The 20,319-nt window shown below is 41.0% G+C and overlaps 1 protein-coding gene across 1 annotated transcript in view; it reads right to left on the reverse strand.

Moving 5' to 3' along the window:
• The window catches only part of ZMYM4 (zinc finger MYM-type containing 4), a 63,836-nt gene that overhangs the window by 19,108 nt on the left and 24,409 nt on the right, over positions 1-20,319 (reverse strand). Inside the window, exons 3-12 of the mRNA XM_075264473.1 lie at positions 12,186-12,247; positions 10,679-10,849; positions 10,515-10,593; positions 9,491-9,755; positions 7,882-8,056; positions 6,315-6,527; positions 5,814-5,964; positions 3,593-3,708; positions 3,115-3,420; positions 580-730 (exon numbers count right to left, since the gene is read on the reverse strand). Of these exons, the coding sequence (XP_075120574.1) occupies positions 580-730; positions 3,115-3,420; positions 3,593-3,708; positions 5,814-5,964; positions 6,315-6,527; positions 7,882-8,056; positions 9,491-9,755; positions 10,515-10,593; positions 10,679-10,849; positions 12,186-12,247 (1,689 nt within the window). The remainder of the gene's footprint in view (positions 1-579; positions 731-3,114; positions 3,421-3,592; positions 3,709-5,813; positions 5,965-6,314; positions 6,528-7,881; positions 8,057-9,490; positions 9,756-10,514; positions 10,594-10,678; positions 10,850-12,185; positions 12,248-20,319) is intronic.

Genomic DNA, 20,319 nt, shown 5'->3' on the forward strand with positions numbered 1-20,319 from the left:
GGATGGTGAACCTTTTAGAGACCGAGTGCCCAAACTGCAACCCAAAACCCACTAATTTATCACAAAGTGCCAACATGGCAATTTAACCTTAATTCTTTGCAGATGCACAATTGTGGACCGTTACAGACCCGCAAAATATGGTTGTGTGAATAGGACATTACCGAGCTTTCAATAATACAAACAACTTTGTAATGCACTTGGTATAAGTTTTAACAATTAATGTTCACTATTCACATCCTACAGATCTGTTTTATAGTGACCGTACAATGTTATTATGACCTGTAATAATATCATGCCTGCTATAAAACAGATACTGTGTGATATAAATAGTGAAGGAGCCCCCACTCAGTCCAGTCTGCACCACAGTGACCCCCCACACAGTATAATCTGCTCCACAGTGGCCCACACACAATATAATCTGTTCCACAGATAAGTGCCTACAGAGAGGGCTCTGAGTGCCACCTCTGGCACCCGTGCCATAGGTTCTCCATCACGGCCATAAGGTGATTTCTCCTTAAAGAGACATAGTATTCCAAATGACCCACAATTAAACATCAGCTTGTTATCTTCTGAACGTACCTTCACTGCAGAACACCTTCTCAATCCCTGAAAAGCGAACAACCTCCTTGATGGTCTTCTCTATCTTGCAGTACTCACACATGGCCATAACCATGTTAATTTTTTTGTATTCGTCACAGCATGCTTTGCCACAAAACTGATGCATTTTACCCTACAAAAAAGAAAAACAAAAAAGTTGTGGATTCTCATGTGAGGATCAGCATACCAAATTAGCTGTTGACATCATCAGTACTGAAATACAGAATGCCATATTACAATTGCACAACAACAAGGCTCGAGGGTCCAGTGGTCTCCCAAAAGAATACTATTCTTTGTTGCTCAAGGAGTCCCTCTCATACGTAAACAGACTCTACATCTCTATCTAGAAGAACAATCAACCACACAGTTTCACGGAAGCTTACACAATACTCATCCTCAAGGCCCCCAGGTACCCTCCCTTTTCCAGTTTTACAGGCTGATAGCACAAGTTTCTGAGCATGATCCTATTACTTTGTGTCTTCCTCATATATTGACAGATGCTTAGATGTGTATTCCTCCAAAACAGGCAGTCAGAAATGTGTGGGCAACAGTTGAAGTTCCAGTGAGGTTCCAGGACAGATCACCCCCACCATCCATGATCCTTAGAGTCCGAAAAGCTTTTAGCAAAACTTCTACAAGGCCCTTGCTCTCTGCAATTTCAGTCCTCTCTTTTTAAACTTTGTTTAACCAATGAACAAACCACAATGGTTCTTATGATTAACAGCAGAAACACTGCACCGACCACATCACAGACATTTTCTGGGAAGCAAGGCACAGCTGTCCACTATTGCCCTTGTTATTTAATATCTCAATCAATCTCCTTCTGAGATATTTGATAGCTACCCTGATTTTTTCAGGGATTGATATCAGTGCACCACTGTTAAAGCAATGGCCTTTGCAGACAATGTTCTGGCAATTAAAACCCATCCCTTCTACAAACTATTAATGAGCATGACAAACTGTCAGGATTCATAATTAATTCAGACAAATCAGGAGTTCTTCTACTCAAGGGCTGGCCCCACAATAACCCTACTACAAGGCACCCCCACACAATAAAATATCTGATACCCCTCTAAACTTTACATAAATTCTGCTCCGTATATTTCTAAACTGGAGCATTCACTACTGGAGAATACAATACTCCTATGGAAAAAAAACTACCCCATTCCTTTGTAGGACAAGCCAACCTACTAAATATAATAGAGATCCCTAAATTACTCCATATATTTCAGACCCTTCCACTGTATATAAACTCCAGGGACAAATGAAAGGTTGATGTCCTGTTTTCCTTTTTCATGCATTTACATGAGAAGGGAAAAATCTCTTTATATACATTGCTTCACCTAAATGGCAGGTTGAACATACAGAACATTAGAGCTTTAAAGAGGACCTGTCATCAGGTAGAAAACACTATAAAAAAAAAACATACATAACTTGCAGTTGCCCTGAACAACTTGGTGTTTTTCTTTCTAAAAATCCATCCACCCATTCAAAAAATACAGCCCCTGGAAGACTATATGTGAACTTGCTCTGATTCTCCAAGTGGGTGGGAACCTTTTGTTTTCTCATAGAAAATCATAAGGTTACTGTACACATGGAAATCAGAACTAAAAACTCAGTATAACTTGTCATTCATTTCTTTGTTCTTTTTATGCTTGGAAATAGTAATTGAGTCCAGTGGTTAGTCCTCACAATGATTAGGCATACAGAGATAGCTGTCAATCACTGTTAGGACCACTCACTGGACTCAGTTACTTTTTCTGTATTTTTCTCTCTTTCTCTGTTTATCTGCTTCAAAAGAGTGGGTGTTAGTAGTATGTTACTAAAGAGGAACTGACAAATTTACATACTTAAGCCAATAAATCTTCAGACTACATTTTACTGACTTCCTCCTTGTGATGGAGTTAGGAAAGAGGGATCAGGGATTCTTGTTCTGGTGGTCAGATCACCATACAGTATACAGCACTTGCAAGTATAGAGCAGCCTGCAGCCGTATGTAAACACAGGATGCATTACTTGAACGTGTTGTCCATATTATCCGAAACAGGTGGGGGTGTTGAGCATCAGATCACTACCAATTGAAAACTGATATCCTATCATTGAGAAAGGCTAATATTTTTAACATCTGAGGTTGAAAACATGTGACACTGGTAGCTTTAGCCCCATCTGAAGAGATCCACATTGAGTGAGCTTTTGATGAATAAATTACTAAAACTGAGCAAATATAAATTCAGAAAACTCCCAAAACTCGGCTTAAGACATTTCTGTGTGGATAAAACCACCAACTATAAAAAGCAGTAAAACCATTTCAGACAACCTACTAAACATTTGAACTTTTTAATTCTGTAGTTGAGAAATGCTGCATTGTTGGCACAGATACAGGTTACTGGGGCAGCAAACAAAACCACGGCATCCACCCCATCACTGACATGGCAATGGATGCACAATAGCGTTTGACCACTAGTTTTATTTACTACACAGCTTTATAAAGCCATGTTACTGGGATCCAGTTTGTACCTTGTAGTCCAAAAGTTCAGGCTTGTTGGCAAATAGTCGGCTGCATTGCAGGCACCTCAGCTTCACAGAAAGACGAGAGAAGGCGTTTTGTTGCTGGGACTGCGATTGTGCTGCAGCTAGTCTCTGCAGACCAGCAGCTGCTGAGCTGCTAACTGTTGAAGAGGTGGATGTTGATGTTGCCGAGACCACAGATGGCGTGCTATTTCCAGCCTGGGTTGCTGCCCCAGCATTGACGCTCATAATCACTTGGCCTTGGGACAGGGGGACCACAGAGGAATTCATGCCTGTAGGTTTGCTGAACAGGTTCTGTTAAAGATATTGAAATGATGGAGGAATAGAGTGAAGGTGAATGTTAAAAAATAAAATAATAATAATAATTAATATTAAATCATAACAATAAAACAACATAATAATTAGTGATAATACTACTATATCATTTGCATGGCGTACTAAGATTTTACTGATGTTCACAGCTCACCTGAAATGACACCACACAGTTATAGGTGCAGAAATTTCGGATGCTCCCATCAGACATCGCCAAATGATACTGAGGAACAGCCATCATCTTGCAGCTATTACACTGTACCTGTATGCCTTTGAATTAGAAACATAATGATTGAACACCATAAACATTTTAGTTACACTATTATCATAGTAACAGTATAACAACCTCAAGTACTTTCTCTTAGTATTTGTAGTTTTCACATGAAAGAGATTCTCTATTGGAACACAGTAAACATTTACAACACAATAATTACGGTATACGTTTCCACAGTGGACTTCTCATTTACTTGTAGTTAAATCCACAGCAGAAATCCAATCTCTTTTCTGGATTTGCAATTTCAAGATCCACAAACCCATATGTGAATTAGTCTCATTCAATAGGGCTAATAATCTGTATATGGCGTCCTGCCTCAGTTTCTGCATGATCATTGAAGTCAATGGGAAGCAGTTTCAGTTGCTTTCCATTTGTATTTCACTGCAGAATAAAAACTGTCAATATCTATGTGAAAATTGCTCTGTGTGAACTTGCCCTGAGCAGACATAATATCCTCCATATAGCTGTAAAATAAGGCGTAAAACATGTCTACGTGCACAAGTCACCATAAAACATTATTTTAAATAGGTTTAACTTCAAAGGGGATCTATCATTGGGAAAAGTCATTTTTATCTAAGCACATACCGTATTTTCCGGACTATAAGGCGCACATAAAAACCTACGATTTCCTCAGAAATCGTAAGTGCGGCTTATAGTCCGGTGCGCCTTATATATGGATGGAAGCGGCGGCAAAGTCTGCGTGCCGCTTCCATACATACATAAAATGCACCTTAAGGGTGCATTCACACTACGGAACGCCGGCGTGTATCACAGCCGTACACGCCGGCGTTACAGCAGGGCTGCCGAACACCATTTCTATGGGATCCGGCATGCGAGCACTCCCCATAGAAATGAATGGACAGACACTTCCCATTCATTTCTATGGGAGCCGGCATGCGAGCGCTCCCCATAGAAATGAATGGACAGACACTTCCCATTCATTTCTATGGGAGCCAGCATGCGAGCGCTCCCTATAGAAATGAATGGAAAAAAGCAGTCCATTCATTTCTATGGGGAGCGCTCGCATGCCAGCTCCCATAGAAATGAATGGGAAGTGTCCGGCAGCCCTGCTGTCACGCCCGCCTGAAACAGAACGTGAAACTTACCGAGCGGTGCAGGGCGGGCGGGCATTCAGGCCTCCTCTTCCTCCGATGTTCCGTCCTTCTCCTCCGGCGCTCGCTGATAATGGCCTGGGCGCATGCGCAATATCATGCTTCTACTACGGCTACTGCGCATGCGCCCAGACCATTCTCAGTTAGCGAGCGCCGGAGGAGGAGGATGGAACATCGGAGGAAGAGGAGGCCTGAATGCCCGCCCACCCTGCACCGCTCGGTAAGTTTCACATTCTGTTTCAGGCTTTTATTTTAAAAGGGGGGGGGGGGGGGGTAGTTTAATCTAACTTTTACGGTTGGGCTCTATCAGCATGATTTTGCTGATAGAGCCCCTCCTCGCCTGCCGAGCGCTTCCAATAGAAGCGGCTGGCACGCGGGGGGTTAAGCGGCCGCTGGCAAAGTCTGCCTGCCGCCGCTTTCAATAACATATAATGCGCACCGGACTGCGGCTTATAGTCCGGTGCGCCTCATATATGAACTGAGACGGACTATAAGGCGCTCATGGGCAATGCGGCTTATAGTCCAGTGCGCCTTATAGTCCGTAAAATACGGTACTTGCATAGCCTATAGAAAGGCTATTCCACACCTACCTTTTGTATGTTAATCGCCTCAGTAGTCATTGAATAAGTCCGTTTTTATTCACATGCTAATGAGCTTCAACCGTGCACCGGAAGTGTCTGTGATCACAGTCTGCTCTATGTGTATGTATAGCAGAGATTATTCTTCAGCACAGCAGCCTCTGATATACATACACAGAGAATAGCAGAGAGGAGTGCATGGTGAGACTTACAGTGCACAGAGAAAGCCAATTAGCATATGAACAAAAACTGACTTATTCAAAAACTACTGAGGCAATTTACATATAAAAGGTATGTGTGAAATAGCCTTTCTAAAGGCTATACAAATATGTGCTTAGCTAAAAATGACTTTTCCCAATGATAGAGCCCCTTTAAAACAGTAGTTTTGGAATGAAAGGAGTTAAAATGTACCTGATGATGTGACACTCTGGACTCTGTAGGCAGACAGACAATTTACAGAGCAGTAGAGTTCAGTGCGGCCCACACTGTTTGTGTTCTCTATCATTTCTGCTGATGAACGTAACGTTTTACATAGTGCACATGGAGTGATCTTAGCAGATTTCTGGTAGGGGGGAAAAAAAAAAGTTCATAATAAAGAAAGCAAAAATGTTCCACACTTCAAATGCTTTTTGCTATTGCTAAGAACTGAAGTGCAGTTGAGTGGTATGTACATATTGGTACATTATATCTATACAGCAAATCTCATGTATCATGCCTAGCACAAACTCTATCCAACAGTCCTATTGTTGCTTCTTGTTTTGAAACCACATTCACTATACATGACCATTTATATGATATCACGGACATCAAATATTCTGAATGAGTCTATTTGACTGTTCACAAAGCACGCTTTTACTAAAATAATTGTAACTAGTCTAAATACATCAATAAGCAGAATCTTGGCATTTTCACCTGTTTGAAGGCGGTCACACAAGTAGAACTGCAAAACTTTTTGCATTGGCCATCGATGTTCAGCAAGTGGCACTGTCCAGAGCCACTATAGCAATATCCACCACAATTTTCACAACAGTTCATAGTCAGGTTGTTGGCAGAACGAAATTTAGAGAAGCAGACATCGCTGCAGAGCTTGTGAACCACATTCTGGTAGTTTACTTCATGTCGGATCTAGAAATAAAAAGAATTCACATAATAGTTGTCCAAAAGTAGCATTGCTTCTAAGAAGAAAGCAAATCCTTCTAAGTACATACTAATCATTCAAGCATATTATATATTCTACAGCAAAGGTCCAGTAACTCCTATTCTGTTTGTTTGACTCAAACAGCAAAATAGTTTAAATGGAGAAATTGAAAAACTTTAGAAGGTCTGGTTGTTTTGGTTGGTCAGTGGCAATTATTTTCTTAGTTTCTTTTTTTTTTTTTTATCTAGAACCCGTCTTTTTCCCTTTGGTGTTTAGGAAAAGAAGCAAAGAGAAAAAGAAAGTATTAAGGGAGAGAAAGGAAGTAGTAAAGCAGCCTATTTCCAGTCATAAGGATTATAGTTGGGACAAGGTATTCTATTCAGCACTTCCATCTTAATTTTGCGAGATGGGATGAAGTGCATAAGGCAGGCCTTATTAAGCTTAGAAATGTGAGAATGCGACTTGATTTCCAGTATGCAATGATTGTGCTTTTAGATGCATCCAGAATTTGTGCATCTCATCTGAAAGACGACCATTGCTATTTGGAGTCTTAAAGGAGTTTTCTAAGAAATTTCAGTACTAAGCTATATACTAAATCATAGACATGCACTCGCAGAGGGGGGTGCGACTAGTGTGGCAAACATGCTGAAGACCCCCCTGCACCTGAAAGGAAAATAAAAGCAAAAACAATGTAAGACAGTGCCTCATATGGACAATAGGTTAAAACTGACACACTGTCTGTGGAGGGAGTACAGCCTGCAGCTTGCGCCGACATCTTTTGCTATTCCTAATGTCAGCCGCCTATTGGCCAGTTCTACACCCTATGGTGCTATGTCCCCAATGAAATAAACAAGAAATCACTAATTTCCTTAAAGGTAGTTTGAAAATCTTACTAGCTATACTTTACCCTTATCCGACCTTTCAAATAAAATCTGATACTAAAGATTGCAACCCTTTGGTTTCAACCGTTAGTGAAATCTAAGGGAATGCATCTATATTAGTATATAATTTTGGAGAGAGTGCAAATTGTAGGCTAGGTTTACATCTGCACTGGAGTCTCTGTAGGAGAAAAATCGTAGCAGCCTGTACGGAGGACATTTCTCTCTGCCAGTATCAGTACAAAACAGCAGAAACCCGACAGAACCCATTACAGACTATGGGGTCCACAGGTGTCTGTGGGTGACCGCTGTTTTAGTGGATGTGCTCTCCATCATTCGGGTCCCCTAGTGGACCCGAACGACTGTGAGCCCAGTGCTAATGTGAGCCTTATATATGTGAATTAAATCATCAATTTTAATTCCATATATGTTTTGTGCAGAATTTTTGGGGTGGTCTACTTACCACTGCATTTTTCAGACACACACTGCACTTGGTGGAAATGCTATTGGTGTGAATTGTAACTGTAGCCTTCCTCTTTAACTCATATGATGACAGACAAGATTGGCTGCAGAAGTCCTTACTGCCACTAGGATTGTCAAACTGAGCTGTAATAACATCCTTGGGTTCTGCAATAATTCTGTAAAATGAAACAAAAGAAACAATGAGAATAAGTAAATATTAAACATAAGCAGTAGCTCTAGTCTTCCTACTTCAATGGACGGCCAAGACAACCCCTTATCCCACCTCATTTTCTCCTTTCTTTTCTTAAGACTCTTTCTTAAGTCTGTACGTGTTGTATTGAAGAGGTGTATTTCCTCAGCTTCACTCAACAATTGCACATGCACTGGGAACATCAGAGATGAGTGTTATGAGACTCATCTGACTCATTTCTAGACAAGTATTTTTTTTTATTTTTTTTTTTTGTGGCCACAGAGTTAGAACAGGGATATTAGGGGCACTAAACCACCAGCCCATAAGGACCAGTGGGAGGTTTAGGGTCCCAAATAGACCCGACTGGTTCCTTTTAAAGGGAGTCTGTCAGCAGGAAAAACATTATCAAACTAATGCCAGTACCTTGTAGCTTCTACACTTCCCAAAGATCTCTTTCTTATTCTGCATTGCAGCTCCACTTTCACGAAAATCAGTGTTGTATTCTCATGCAAATTAGCTAAAAGGGGCTTTCTTCTGCTGGGGCTTCACTCTCTGCTCTAGATAATTTTAATTAACTTTAATTTAACTACAGGGTTGTCGCGGGATGTTCAGAGTCTATACTATAGGCCATGTGTAATATATATTTGGTGTGGAATGTATTCTCTAACCTGTTGTATACATCAATGTGTAGTTGGCTGATTAGGGTCTAGTGTGTTAGCACATTGTATGCAAATACCTCTAACTAGTGAGGACCAGTGAGGACAATGGGTGGAGATAATCTGATTGGTGTCCCCAAGAAGATGTTGGACGGTGCATTGTCCACAGGAGACAGGGAGTCTGCTCTCCTTGGTATAGGTGAGGGGGGAAAGATCTGTGACTCAGCCCTCCCCACCCACAGATATAGGATGTAACAGTGTTAGTATATAGTATGTAGCTTGCAGTCAGTATGTGTTAGCCGGCCTGTGCACAGCTCTGCAGAGAGCCAGGATTTAGTTACAGGACCAAGGAACCAAAGCAATCATTGGATTGTGACTTCCGTAGACTTATTGTTGTTACGGTTGATGTGACCACCGCCGGCTACTAACTTTGTGGATTACAATAAATTGCTGTTGTCTCCCGTCCTCTTGCGTCCCTGTTGATTCAAGAGACCTTCCGGAGGAAGACGTATACCTTTGCTCCGTGACAAGGGTAATATCAGATTACTGAATGAAACTATTTCCACTAGAATTCAAAAAACATGTGCCTCAATGTAAAATCAAAAAGCAAAGAAATTTATGGGCACCATATTATGAACGGACACCAGAAGGATCTGAAATACAGCTTTGCACCACACATTTTTATTATTCCTTTTAGCTACAAAACTGCAAATAAACTCTGAAAACAGAAAAAAAATTGAGATGATATTAAAGTTGCGACTTACTTTGAGCAGCTGGAGCAGGTTCTCTTGGCAGTAGGAGCTGGCCGGGGGGCGGGAGGTACAGTGTAGCCAGTAAGGCAAAGAGTGGAACAGAAGAGCTGTGTAGATCCCTTACGTTGGTACGCAGTCTGTCCCTTCTGGAGAATCTTCTTACAGCCTGAACAGGAAACTCTGACAGAAGGTGGAGGGACAGCAGGGACTGCTGGGACAGATTTGTTTACTACTGGGGAGCTCACAGGCGCCTGTATTCCACTAGAGAGCTGGGGAGCTATAAAAAAAACACAGTTAGTCTGCGAGCAGCAACAACTATGCTTAGGAACAAAAAAGTAAACAGCATGCACAAGCAAATAAGCCTTGAATTATAATTTATGGCTGTGCCATCCCACATTTATCTCGATAATGGGGGCCTATTTTTGATCACAGTTACAGGAGAGAGAGCGCCATCTACATGCAGGTCTCTCCAATTTAATAACTTTGCCTCTATGCATGTTGAGCTGTTTTGGGAGCACCACGGCCACAATTTGTTAACCTAAACTTATGTAGTCTTCATGGACACCTGAAATTTTGCCAGATGGTCCTTATTTAAAGAAAAAAAAAAATCAATAAGTGCAGAAAGTTTTGGACCATACTCGAGTACACCATAAGTGCTAGTATTAAAGGAGGTTTTCCACCACTGAAAATGATGACAAATATGGGTAGGATGGGTAGGATATATTATATGATTTGGAGATGTCCATCCACAAGGTCCCCATAAATCTAAGAAGGAAGGGAGCCTTGAATGTGATTATGCCACAGTTCCCTGCACAGTCGGTGACTGACGGAAAAATGATGACGGGAACTGGAGAGAATCCCAACATTTGATCCTCACCGATCAAGAAGAAACAGCATGTTCTGGCACTACACCTTCACTTTCTGTAATAAGGCAAAGCCTTGAAGACCATGTATTCATCTAATTAACTGGAGTATGTAAATAAAACAGTAAGGGATTCAATTAGAAATAATACAACATATAGCCAATATCACTCACCTAAGGGACTGCCACTGACTGAAAACACTGCACTGATTTTAAGTTCCCCTTCTGAAGTTTTTGGTTGCTGGGAATATTCCTGAAATAAACAATTTCCATCTGTCATCTGATGCTGCTATGTAATGTTGTCAAATTCTAAGAAATGTAAGGTTTTATTTTTTTACCTCAGAGTTATCTGGTTCATCTTTGACTTTGTCTGCAAAGTTGGGTGGAGGTGCAAGTGCCCTATCATAATCTTCATCCATAGGCTCCTCCTTTATCCTTACGCTTGAAGTAAACGAGTTTCCCAAGTTATCGCCCATTGGTGACTTGCTACTGAAACTGTAACCAGGTTCCTGAAACAGAACAATATAAGAACCATATATTTTCAAAATCTGATAATTCTTTAGACAAAAAAAAACAAACCTAAAACTAAAACACAAATCCATATTAAAGGACACGTCTTAGTGGACCAGGGGGTTGGTGTCCTAAATAGCCCTGTTGTAATACCATCCATGCCTGTGTTAAAAATGAAAAACCTTTATTAGCTCCTGTACTATCCACGCCAGCGCAGTTCTTCAGTGAAGCCGGAGGAGTACATTTCTTCTTTAGGCATGGTTTCACTGCGCCAGTCCTCGGACCCAGATGTAATAGAACTGGGGTGTCCCCAAATTCACTAAACAACTTCACAGGCACCAAAAGCAGCATATACACTCATCAGACTCATCTCTAAGTATAAAGGTTTGGTTCTTTTGTTTAATGTAGTCATAGGCGACGTCGATCCAGGTCAATTTTAAGACAATAAAACTACAGTCCACAAAGAACTGTGCGTGGTTTAGTGTTCCACATTAACCCGACAGGTTCCGTTTAAATTCATACAGCCTCCATATCTACCATACATTGAAATGGAAAGTCTTGTTGCTATTTCAATCGCTAGAGTGGAAATCTTTCAGAAATGTTGGGGCACATGGAGAAAAGACATTGGAGAGATTTTTTTAAAAACAAAATGCATTGTGTCACAAACTGACACTTTTCACATGTACAATTTGAGACCATTTTAACAAGTCATAACACCCATTAAATTGAGCAAAGACATAAGTGCAATATACTGGTGCTATATGTATGCCAGCCATGACTTGGAATAAACACAATCATACATTTTTTTCCAAAAGTTTTCCATTACAAAATTCAGGAAATTAAATATTAATTAAATATTATTTAAATCTGGCTTCTTGGGTGTTTTTTTTGTTTTAAATATGCATCTATATCTACATTTAAAAAGAATGTTCTATTCCAGTTTTAGCACCATAGGGTGTTTTCTATAGCTCAACTTCAGCTTTGCTTTATAGATTGCAGCAGGGTCATCTCACTGTAATAACAGGTGACTGCTCTTTTGTACTGATATGCTAGGTTTCTATATTCCACATTTTTTGCTGCTGTTTTTGAAGCCAAAATGAGGTGTGTATCATAAAGCAAGAAATACTAACGGCAAGTTTAGTAACAGTTTTATTATTTTAACATCCCGGCCTTTTTTTTTTTTTTTTTTTTTTTAATCCTGTAATAATTCTTTTTTTTTTTTTTTTAACCTGGAAACAATAAAATAAAAACATGCAGAAAATATGAAAATAGTATAATAAATAATAATAATAATAAAGAAAAAAAAAAAAAGAAAAAAGAATATGAACAATTTACCCTAAAATTGCTATCTGGGGCTTGTGCAGCCAACTGTCCTCGTGAGGATTCCTCCATTTGACCTGAAAGTGAACAAACAAAATCTTTAAGCGTCATGAAAGTAAAGGAATTACCGTAACATATCAAAATACTTTAGTATTTTCCATAATAACCAATATTTTACTCTAGCACTAATCCTCAATATTACATATCTGAGAAACTTGTTAGTACAAATTATGGTTTTGGATGCATTTTTTTCAATAATTCCTTTTATGACGTTTTGTTTCAATAAAAAGTGTTATGTCAGAGCCATATGAGGGCTTTTGTTTTCAGGGCAAATTGTTCTTCATAATTGTACCACTTATTATTCTGTACAATGTACTGGGAAGCTGGAAAACAATTAGAATGGAGTGGAATTGTAGAAAAAGTGTATTTGTGCGACTTTCTTACGGGCTTCGTTTTTACGGTGTTCACTGTATAGCTATAATGACATGTCATCTGAATTATATGTTTCGGTATTATTCCAGAGATACCAAATTTATATACGTTTATTTACATTTTAATAAAAATCCAAAACTTTGTAAAAAAAATAAATAAATAAAAAAAGTTTTTTTTTGTTTTGCCATTTCAAAGTCACCATATTCTGACACCCTTAACTTTTAATATTTTTGTGTACAAGTTTGCATAGGCGACTTTGTTTTTGTGGAGACAAGGTGTACTTTTTAGTTTACTATTTTGGGGAATCAAGAAAAAATACAAAGTTTCCCACAGCCTTAATGAATAATAAAATGGATCAAAAGAAAGAACCTCAAGGCACACGGAACAGAGCCTCTCGGTCAAAGGCTCAATGTAATAGCAAAATTAACAAAAAAAAGTGTATCCAGCACTAGGAGGTCTTAAAATAAAAAAACTTAACTTTTAATAAACATAACCAAAAAATTACAAAGACATGATCCAGAAGTTGTTAAAAATCTGAAAGGAGATTTTGGAAAATGCCTATTGCTTGGACCACTTTTTTTTTCAAATTTAAAATAAAATAAAAAGTACACATATGAAACGCATACATATTAGGTTTCCCTGTGTCTGAAAATGCCTGGTCTACAAACTTACAAAAGTATTTTTCCTGCATGGTAAACGCTGTAGTGTGGAAAGAAAACAAAAGTGCCAAACCACCGCCGTTTCACCAAAGATTTTAAATAAAAAGTAATCAAAGCAATAGACATTCCCCAAAATGGTAGAACTAAAAAATACACATGGCCCCACAAAAAACATATTTTCTACAAATGTAAAGGTTCATGGGAATAATTTTAAAAATTTACTTCTTAAATTCTGTTTTGAATGACTCCAGGAAGGCAGTTTTGAAAATAGGATGATTTCTGGGGTTTTACAATTTCAGAGGCCTTTCACCAAGTTACCTACTTTTTCATAATTCAATGCAAAACATATTGACAAAAAAATTACCACCAACAACTTACAATGTGCCTCAAAAATACAATTACAAAATCATTCTGGCAAGTTAAATCATATCAACGTTATTACCATATAAAGTGACACATGATGATTTTAGGTTTTGCAAGGTTTAAAAAAAGGGTGTGAAGCTGTCAAAATGGTGAGAGTAGTGAAGGAAGGTTGGTAAAGTATGGTTTTGGTAATCTTACAGAGAGAAGCATTCTACATGTCAAACAGTGAAGTCTGACGTATAGTAAGTGCCGGATAAGGCTAGGTTCACACTTTCGCCTAACTCTAAGTTAGAGGTTTATATCCCAAAACCTGCTTAAAAAAATGTAGAGGGAAAAGTTCTGCACACATTTTTTGGCGGGAAACCAGGCGGACCCCAATTATTTTGAGAGAGATAGATCGGGATATACCATTCTAGCCTTTCTTAACCCATTTACACCATTTTTCAACAAAAAATTTAAGACTGTGGTGGAACTGGAGAAAAACTGTATTTGTATGACTTTCTTTTGGGCTTTGTTTTTATGGCATTCATTGTGCAGTCAAAATTAAGTGAATGTATTCAATGGATTGAAATACCAACCCATTTGCCTAGGCAAACATCAAATTATTATTATTATTTATTTATTTATATAGCACCATTAATTCCATGGTGCTTTACATTTGGGGGTTACATACAATACACAGAATATACAGGTAGATATACTAACAGTGACCGACTGGCACAGTGGGGTAGAGGGCCCTGCCCGCGAGGGCTTACAACCTATGAGAGAAGGGGGGTAGAGACAGAAGGAGAGGGGGAGACAGTTCAGTTGGCAGTGTGGTGATAGTGTTATTGGAGGTTGTAGGCCTTCCTGAATAGGTGAGTCTTCAGGGCCTTCTTGAAGCCTGTGATTGTGGGGTCAGTCTTATGTGTCGTGGTAAGGAGTTCCAGAGTATGCGGGATGCACGAGAGAAATCTTGGAGAAGGTTGTGTGAGGAGCGGATGAGAGCAGAGCGGAGCAGGAGGTCATTGGAGGATCTGAGGTTACGTGTGGGCCGGTAGCGGGAGATTAGTTCAGAGATATATGGAGGGGACAGGTTGTGGATGGCGTTAGTAGCTTGAACTCAATTCGCTGGGCTATAGGTATCCAGTGGAGGGACTGGCAGAGGGGAGCAGCTGATGAAGATCGGGGGGTGAGGTGGATTAAGCGAGCAGCGCAGTTTAAGGTGGACTGGAGGGGGGCGAGGGTGTTTGCTGGGAGTCCATGGAGAAGGGTGTTGCAGTAGTCTAGGCGGGAGATTATGAGGGCCTGGACGAGCATCTTGGTAGTTTCCTGGGTGGATTCGGTGGATGTTCTTGAGCTGGAGGCGGCAGGAGGTGTTGAGGGCTTGAATTTTTACTATTAGTCATATGTTAGAATCTAATAACTACCTATCTCAATCTGCACACCAGTAATATCCAGTGTTATACTGACAAGTGATAAATTAAAATAACAAGCTCAAATGGTGATCCATGTTGGGTAGGGGGGTGGGGGATAGGGGGTTGGGTTAAGCTTGTTGGTAGAATTCCAGGGATACCACAGTTATACAGTTTTTCTTACTATCAGTGCATTAACCCGTTAAAAAAAAAAAAAAAATTCGAAAATAAATTTCTTGGAATCACCATATATTGATACCTGTAAATTTCCATGTACAGGGATGCACAAGTTCTTTTTTTTTTTTGCAAGGCCTGATGTACATTTTATTTATATTTAGGGAATGACTACTGATTACTTTTTAGCCAAATTTTTATGGGAAGCGAAACAGCTTGGTTCTTTTTTTATTTGTTTTCCTCCTACGGCTTTCACTGTCTGGGAAAAATATTTTTAACATTAACAATTTTATTGAAGTTTTATGTAATAACAGAAAACAAATCCAACAAGGTATTAATAGAGGCGGTGCATAGAGAGGGGCAGGGTCGGACTGGCCCGCCGGAGCACCGGGGGATCCCCCGGTGGGCCCCCGGGCCCGGACTATACTACTAATCATTTTAGCATAGGCAGGGGCCCGATCGGGCCCCTAACCACCCCATTGATGATCGGGCCCCTGCCTATGCTAAAATGATTTCAATCGGGCCCCTGCCCATGTCAGAGGAGGATTAGGGGAGGCGCTTAGGGCCCCTCCCCTAATCCTAAGAACCAGCGCAAGGAGAGCTACCGCTCTCCTTGCGCTTGTTCAGCCATCTACGTATCAGCGTAGGCGGCGTTATCACGCCGCCTACGCTGATACACAGACGTCTGACAGAAGAGGATGCGGCAGCAGCGGGAGCAGCAGCGCGCGGTCGGACGGTAAGTATAATAACTTTTTTTTTTTGTTTTATAATAGGCCGCTGCCTGCTGGAGTATCTACCAGCAGGCAGCGGCCTATTTACCAACCCGGACCTGCTCACTGCCGCCCCCGCTTCCCCTTGTACTTTAGGCCGCGGCGGGCGGTAGTGAATAGGCCCGGGCCAGGCCGCGATCCCACTGCCGCTAATATTATACTCAGGGGTCTTTTCAGACCCCCGAGTATAATAATCGGAGCCCCAGGGGAGGTGAGGGAACATAATAAACAATGTTACTTACCTCTCCGGGACCCGATGTTACTCCTAGCTGGCTTCGGGCCTATATGGTAATGCCCAGACGTCACGTGGTCTGGAATATTACCATATAGGCCCGAAGCCTGTTCTAGCAGTAACATATAGGCCTGAAGCCTGTGGTAGTAGTAATAACCTGTTACTGCGAGCACAGGCTTTGGGCCTGTATGGTAACAGGCTGTTACTGCTACCACAGGCTTTGGGCCTATATGTTACTGCTAGCTCAGGCTTTGGGCCTATATGGTAATATCCCAGACCACGTGACGTCTGACACATTACCATATAGGCCCAAAGCCTGCTAGGAGTAAAATCAGATCCCGGCGAGGTGAGTAACAGTGTTTATTATGTTCTCTCACCTCCCCTGGGGCTCCGATTATTATACTCAGGGTCTGAAAAGACCCCCGAGTATAATAATAGTTTATGGGTGTGCAACTGTGGGGCATAATAGAGCTTGAAAGGTCCACTGTGGCCCCTGTAACCTCTATTATGCCCCACAGCAGCCCCCCTGCAATCTCTATTATGCCCCACAGTCTATTGTGCCACCGTGGGGCATAATATAGGCTGCAGGGGCTGCTGTGATATATATATATATATATATATATATATATATATATAGTCTGGATGTGTGGAGAAGTGAGGAGTCAAAGATGTCTGTGTTTCAAACTTTACAGAGTCAAGTCACAGCTGGAAGAAGTGGTCATGGCGGTCCAAAGGGAAGAGATGGGAAATGTGGGAAGACGTCTCCTGTGAGTATTACTGCACAAAATATGACTGCATTGTATTTATTGTAATGTTGTGATTTATTGTAATGGTACTGCTAGCACCCCCAATCCCCCCGCTGTCTGAGGTGGACAATCGAAAGATGCCCCCAAATCTTTCAATTACTACAACTCCCAGCAGCTCCAGATGCCCTGGAACTGTTGAGAGTTGTAGTCCACCCACCCCATAGATGATGTCCCACTCTATTGTTATGCTGGTGCCCTTTTCTAGAGCTCCAGCATAACAATATCCAAGTTTCAGAAACGCTGAGGACTTAGGGTATGTTCACACATCAGTGTGCCATCCGTCCGTTTGATTTCAGTTTGACACTTCAAAATGGACTGGTACACAAACTGATCTCTACTCTGGTTACAATTGCTACTTGTAATCCCCTTATCTGTCCTCTAGGGGACGGAGAGCGTTTGCTATCAGCATAAAAAGGTGACAGTATACAATCAGTATGTGCCTCAGTCCGTTTTGAAGTGTCAAACTGAATTCAAACGGACGGATGGCATACTGATGTGTGAACATACCCTTATCTGCCTGAAAATGGCTGACACCTGGCGGACTTCATTATGTTAATGAGGTCTGCCACTGTCTGTGTGTAACCACCATTTTAATAGTCCACCTCTCCGTCATTCTGGTCCCATTGTGGACCTGTATGACGGAGAGCTTGCCGCTGTTGTGAACCTAGCATAAGGCTATCTCTACACTATAACTTCTGTCATACAACCAAAGATGTCGCCCTGTGATTCTTTCACTCATGTTAGTGAATGGAGTCACATTGCAACCTGAGGGACCCAATGCGACTCCATTCACTAATGTGAAAGAGTCCCAAAGGGACACTGTGATCTTTGGTTGCATGAAGGAAGTAGTAGTGTAGCCATAGCTGTTTTGCACACTGTATTGTGCGTGAAAATGCACTTTAAATGTGTATAATGGCAAAAACTGGACGGGCGATATTACATATGGCAGTAAGGTGGGCCCCTGGAAATAATCCCACTTGGTGGGCCCTAAGCACCCCAGTCCGACCCTGGAGAGGGGGCAGAGGAATAGAGGGAAGGGAGAGAGGAGGAAGAGGGAAAAGAAAAGTCAAGGGAACACAGAGGGAAGGCAGACTGGAACTCAGCAAAGTGATTCCATAGGAGTTTGTTGGTGGGCTCTATCATCTTGTTTCAACTCCACAAGCAAGTTCTCCAAGCTGCGTATGCGTAATAGCTCCTGAAGCCAAGATAACAGAGAGGGAGGTATCAGGGATTTCCACAATCTAGTGATAATGGACCTTGCAGCTACCAATGAAAAGCCCAACAGCTTACAGGTTTGCTTCTTATACTTATGTGGGAGGATTGAAAGGAGGAGGGGAGCAGGATCATCCTCCAAAGCGATACTAGTGACTGAATTAATAATGCAACAGACAGACATCCAACCAAAAGGGAAGCAGGTGTGTACATCCCTATTAGACGTGCACCATCGTGCCCCAGTCAATGTTACATCTCCAGCATCGGTCCAAAGTAGAGTAGTAGATCTAATGAAGGACAGAGGGGACTCTTTATCATGTAGAGAGGATCTTCTAATTTGTTTCCTACGCCTTGCAAGATATAGAGAACTTGTAGCACCCCTGAAACTGAAAACTGAGGACCATGCATCTGCTGAGAACGATACTCCTGGTTGCAGAAAAATATTTTTAAAAGTTTGTGGACCAGGCATTTTTTGAACATGGGGACACCTAATGTTTATGTGTCTTTTTTAAAAACAAAAACAAAACAAAACCCTTTTATATGTGTTCTAGGGAAAGGGGTGTGATTCGAATTATTGTTTATATATTTCACTATAATATATATATATATATATATATATATATATATATATATATATATATATATATATATATATATATATATATATATATATATATAGTGGGGCAAAAAAGTATTTAGTCAGTTACCAATAGTGCAAGTTCCACCACTTAAAAAGATGAGAGGCGTCTGTAATTTACATCATAGGTAGACCTCAACTATGAGAGACAAAATGAAAAAACAAATCCAGAAAATCACATTGTCAGATTTTGTAAGAATTTATTTGCAAATTATGGTGGAAAATAAGTATTTGGTCAGTAACAAAATTTCATCTCAATACTTTGTTATATATCTTTTGTTGGCAATGACAGAGGTCAAACGTTTTCTGTAAGTCTTCACAAGGTTGGCACACACTGTTGTTGGTATGTTGACCCATTCCTCCATGCAGATCTCCTCTAGAGCAGTGATGTCTTGGGGCTGTCGCTTGGCAACACGGACTTTCAACTCCCTCCAAAGGTTTTCTATAGGGTTGAGATCTGGAGACTGGCTAGGCCACTCCAGGACCTTGAAATGCTTCTTACAAAACCACTCCTTCGTTGCCCTGGCGGTGTGCTTTGGATCATTGTCATGTTGAAAGACCCAGCCACGTTTCATCTTCAATGCCCTTGCTGATGGAAGGAGGTTTGCACTCAAAATCTCACTATACATGGCCCCATTCATTCTTTCATGTACCCAGATCAGTCGTCCTGGCCCCTTTGCAGGGAAACAGCCCCAAAGCATGATGTTTCCACCCCCATGCTTTACAGTAGGTATGGTGTTTGATGGTGCAACTCAGTATTCTTTTTCCTCCAAACACGAAAAGTTGTGTTTCTACCAAACAGTTCCAGTTTGGTTTCATCAGACCATAGAACATTCTCCCAATACTCTTCTGGATCATCCAAATGCTCTCTAGCAAACTTCAGACGGGCCCAGACATGTACTGGCTTAAGCAGTGGGACACGTCTGGCACTGCAGGATCTGAGTCCCTGGCGGCGTAGTGTGTTACTGATGGTAGGCTTTGTTACATTGGTCCCAGCTCTCTGCAGTTCATTCACTAGGTCCCCCCGCGTGGTTCTGGGATTTTTGCTCACCATTCTTGTGATAATTTTGACCCCACGGGTGAGATTTTGCGTGGAGCCCCAGATCGAGGGAGATTATCAGTGGTCTTTGTATGTCTTCCATTTTCTAATTATTGCTACCACAGTTGATTTCTTCAACCCAAGCTGATTGCCTATTGCAGATTCAGTCTTCCCAGCCTGGTGCAGGGCTACAATTTTGTTTCTGGTGTCCTTTGACAGCTCTTTGGTCTTCACCATAGTGGAGTTTGGAGTGTGACTGTTTGAGGGTGTGCACAGGTGTCTTTTTATACTGATAACAAGTTTAAACAGGTGCCATTACTACAGGTAATGAGTGGAGGAAAGAGGAGACTCTTAAAGAAGAAGTTACAGATCTGTGAGAGCCAGAAGTCTTGATTGTTTGTAGGTGACCAAATACTTATTTTCCACCATAA

Source organism: Leptodactylus fuscus, chromosome 2 (genome assembly GCF_031893055.1).
Source record: "Leptodactylus fuscus isolate aLepFus1 chromosome 2, aLepFus1.hap2, whole genome shotgun sequence".
NCBI classification, from domain to species: domain Eukaryota; kingdom Metazoa; phylum Chordata; class Amphibia; order Anura; family Leptodactylidae; genus Leptodactylus; species Leptodactylus fuscus.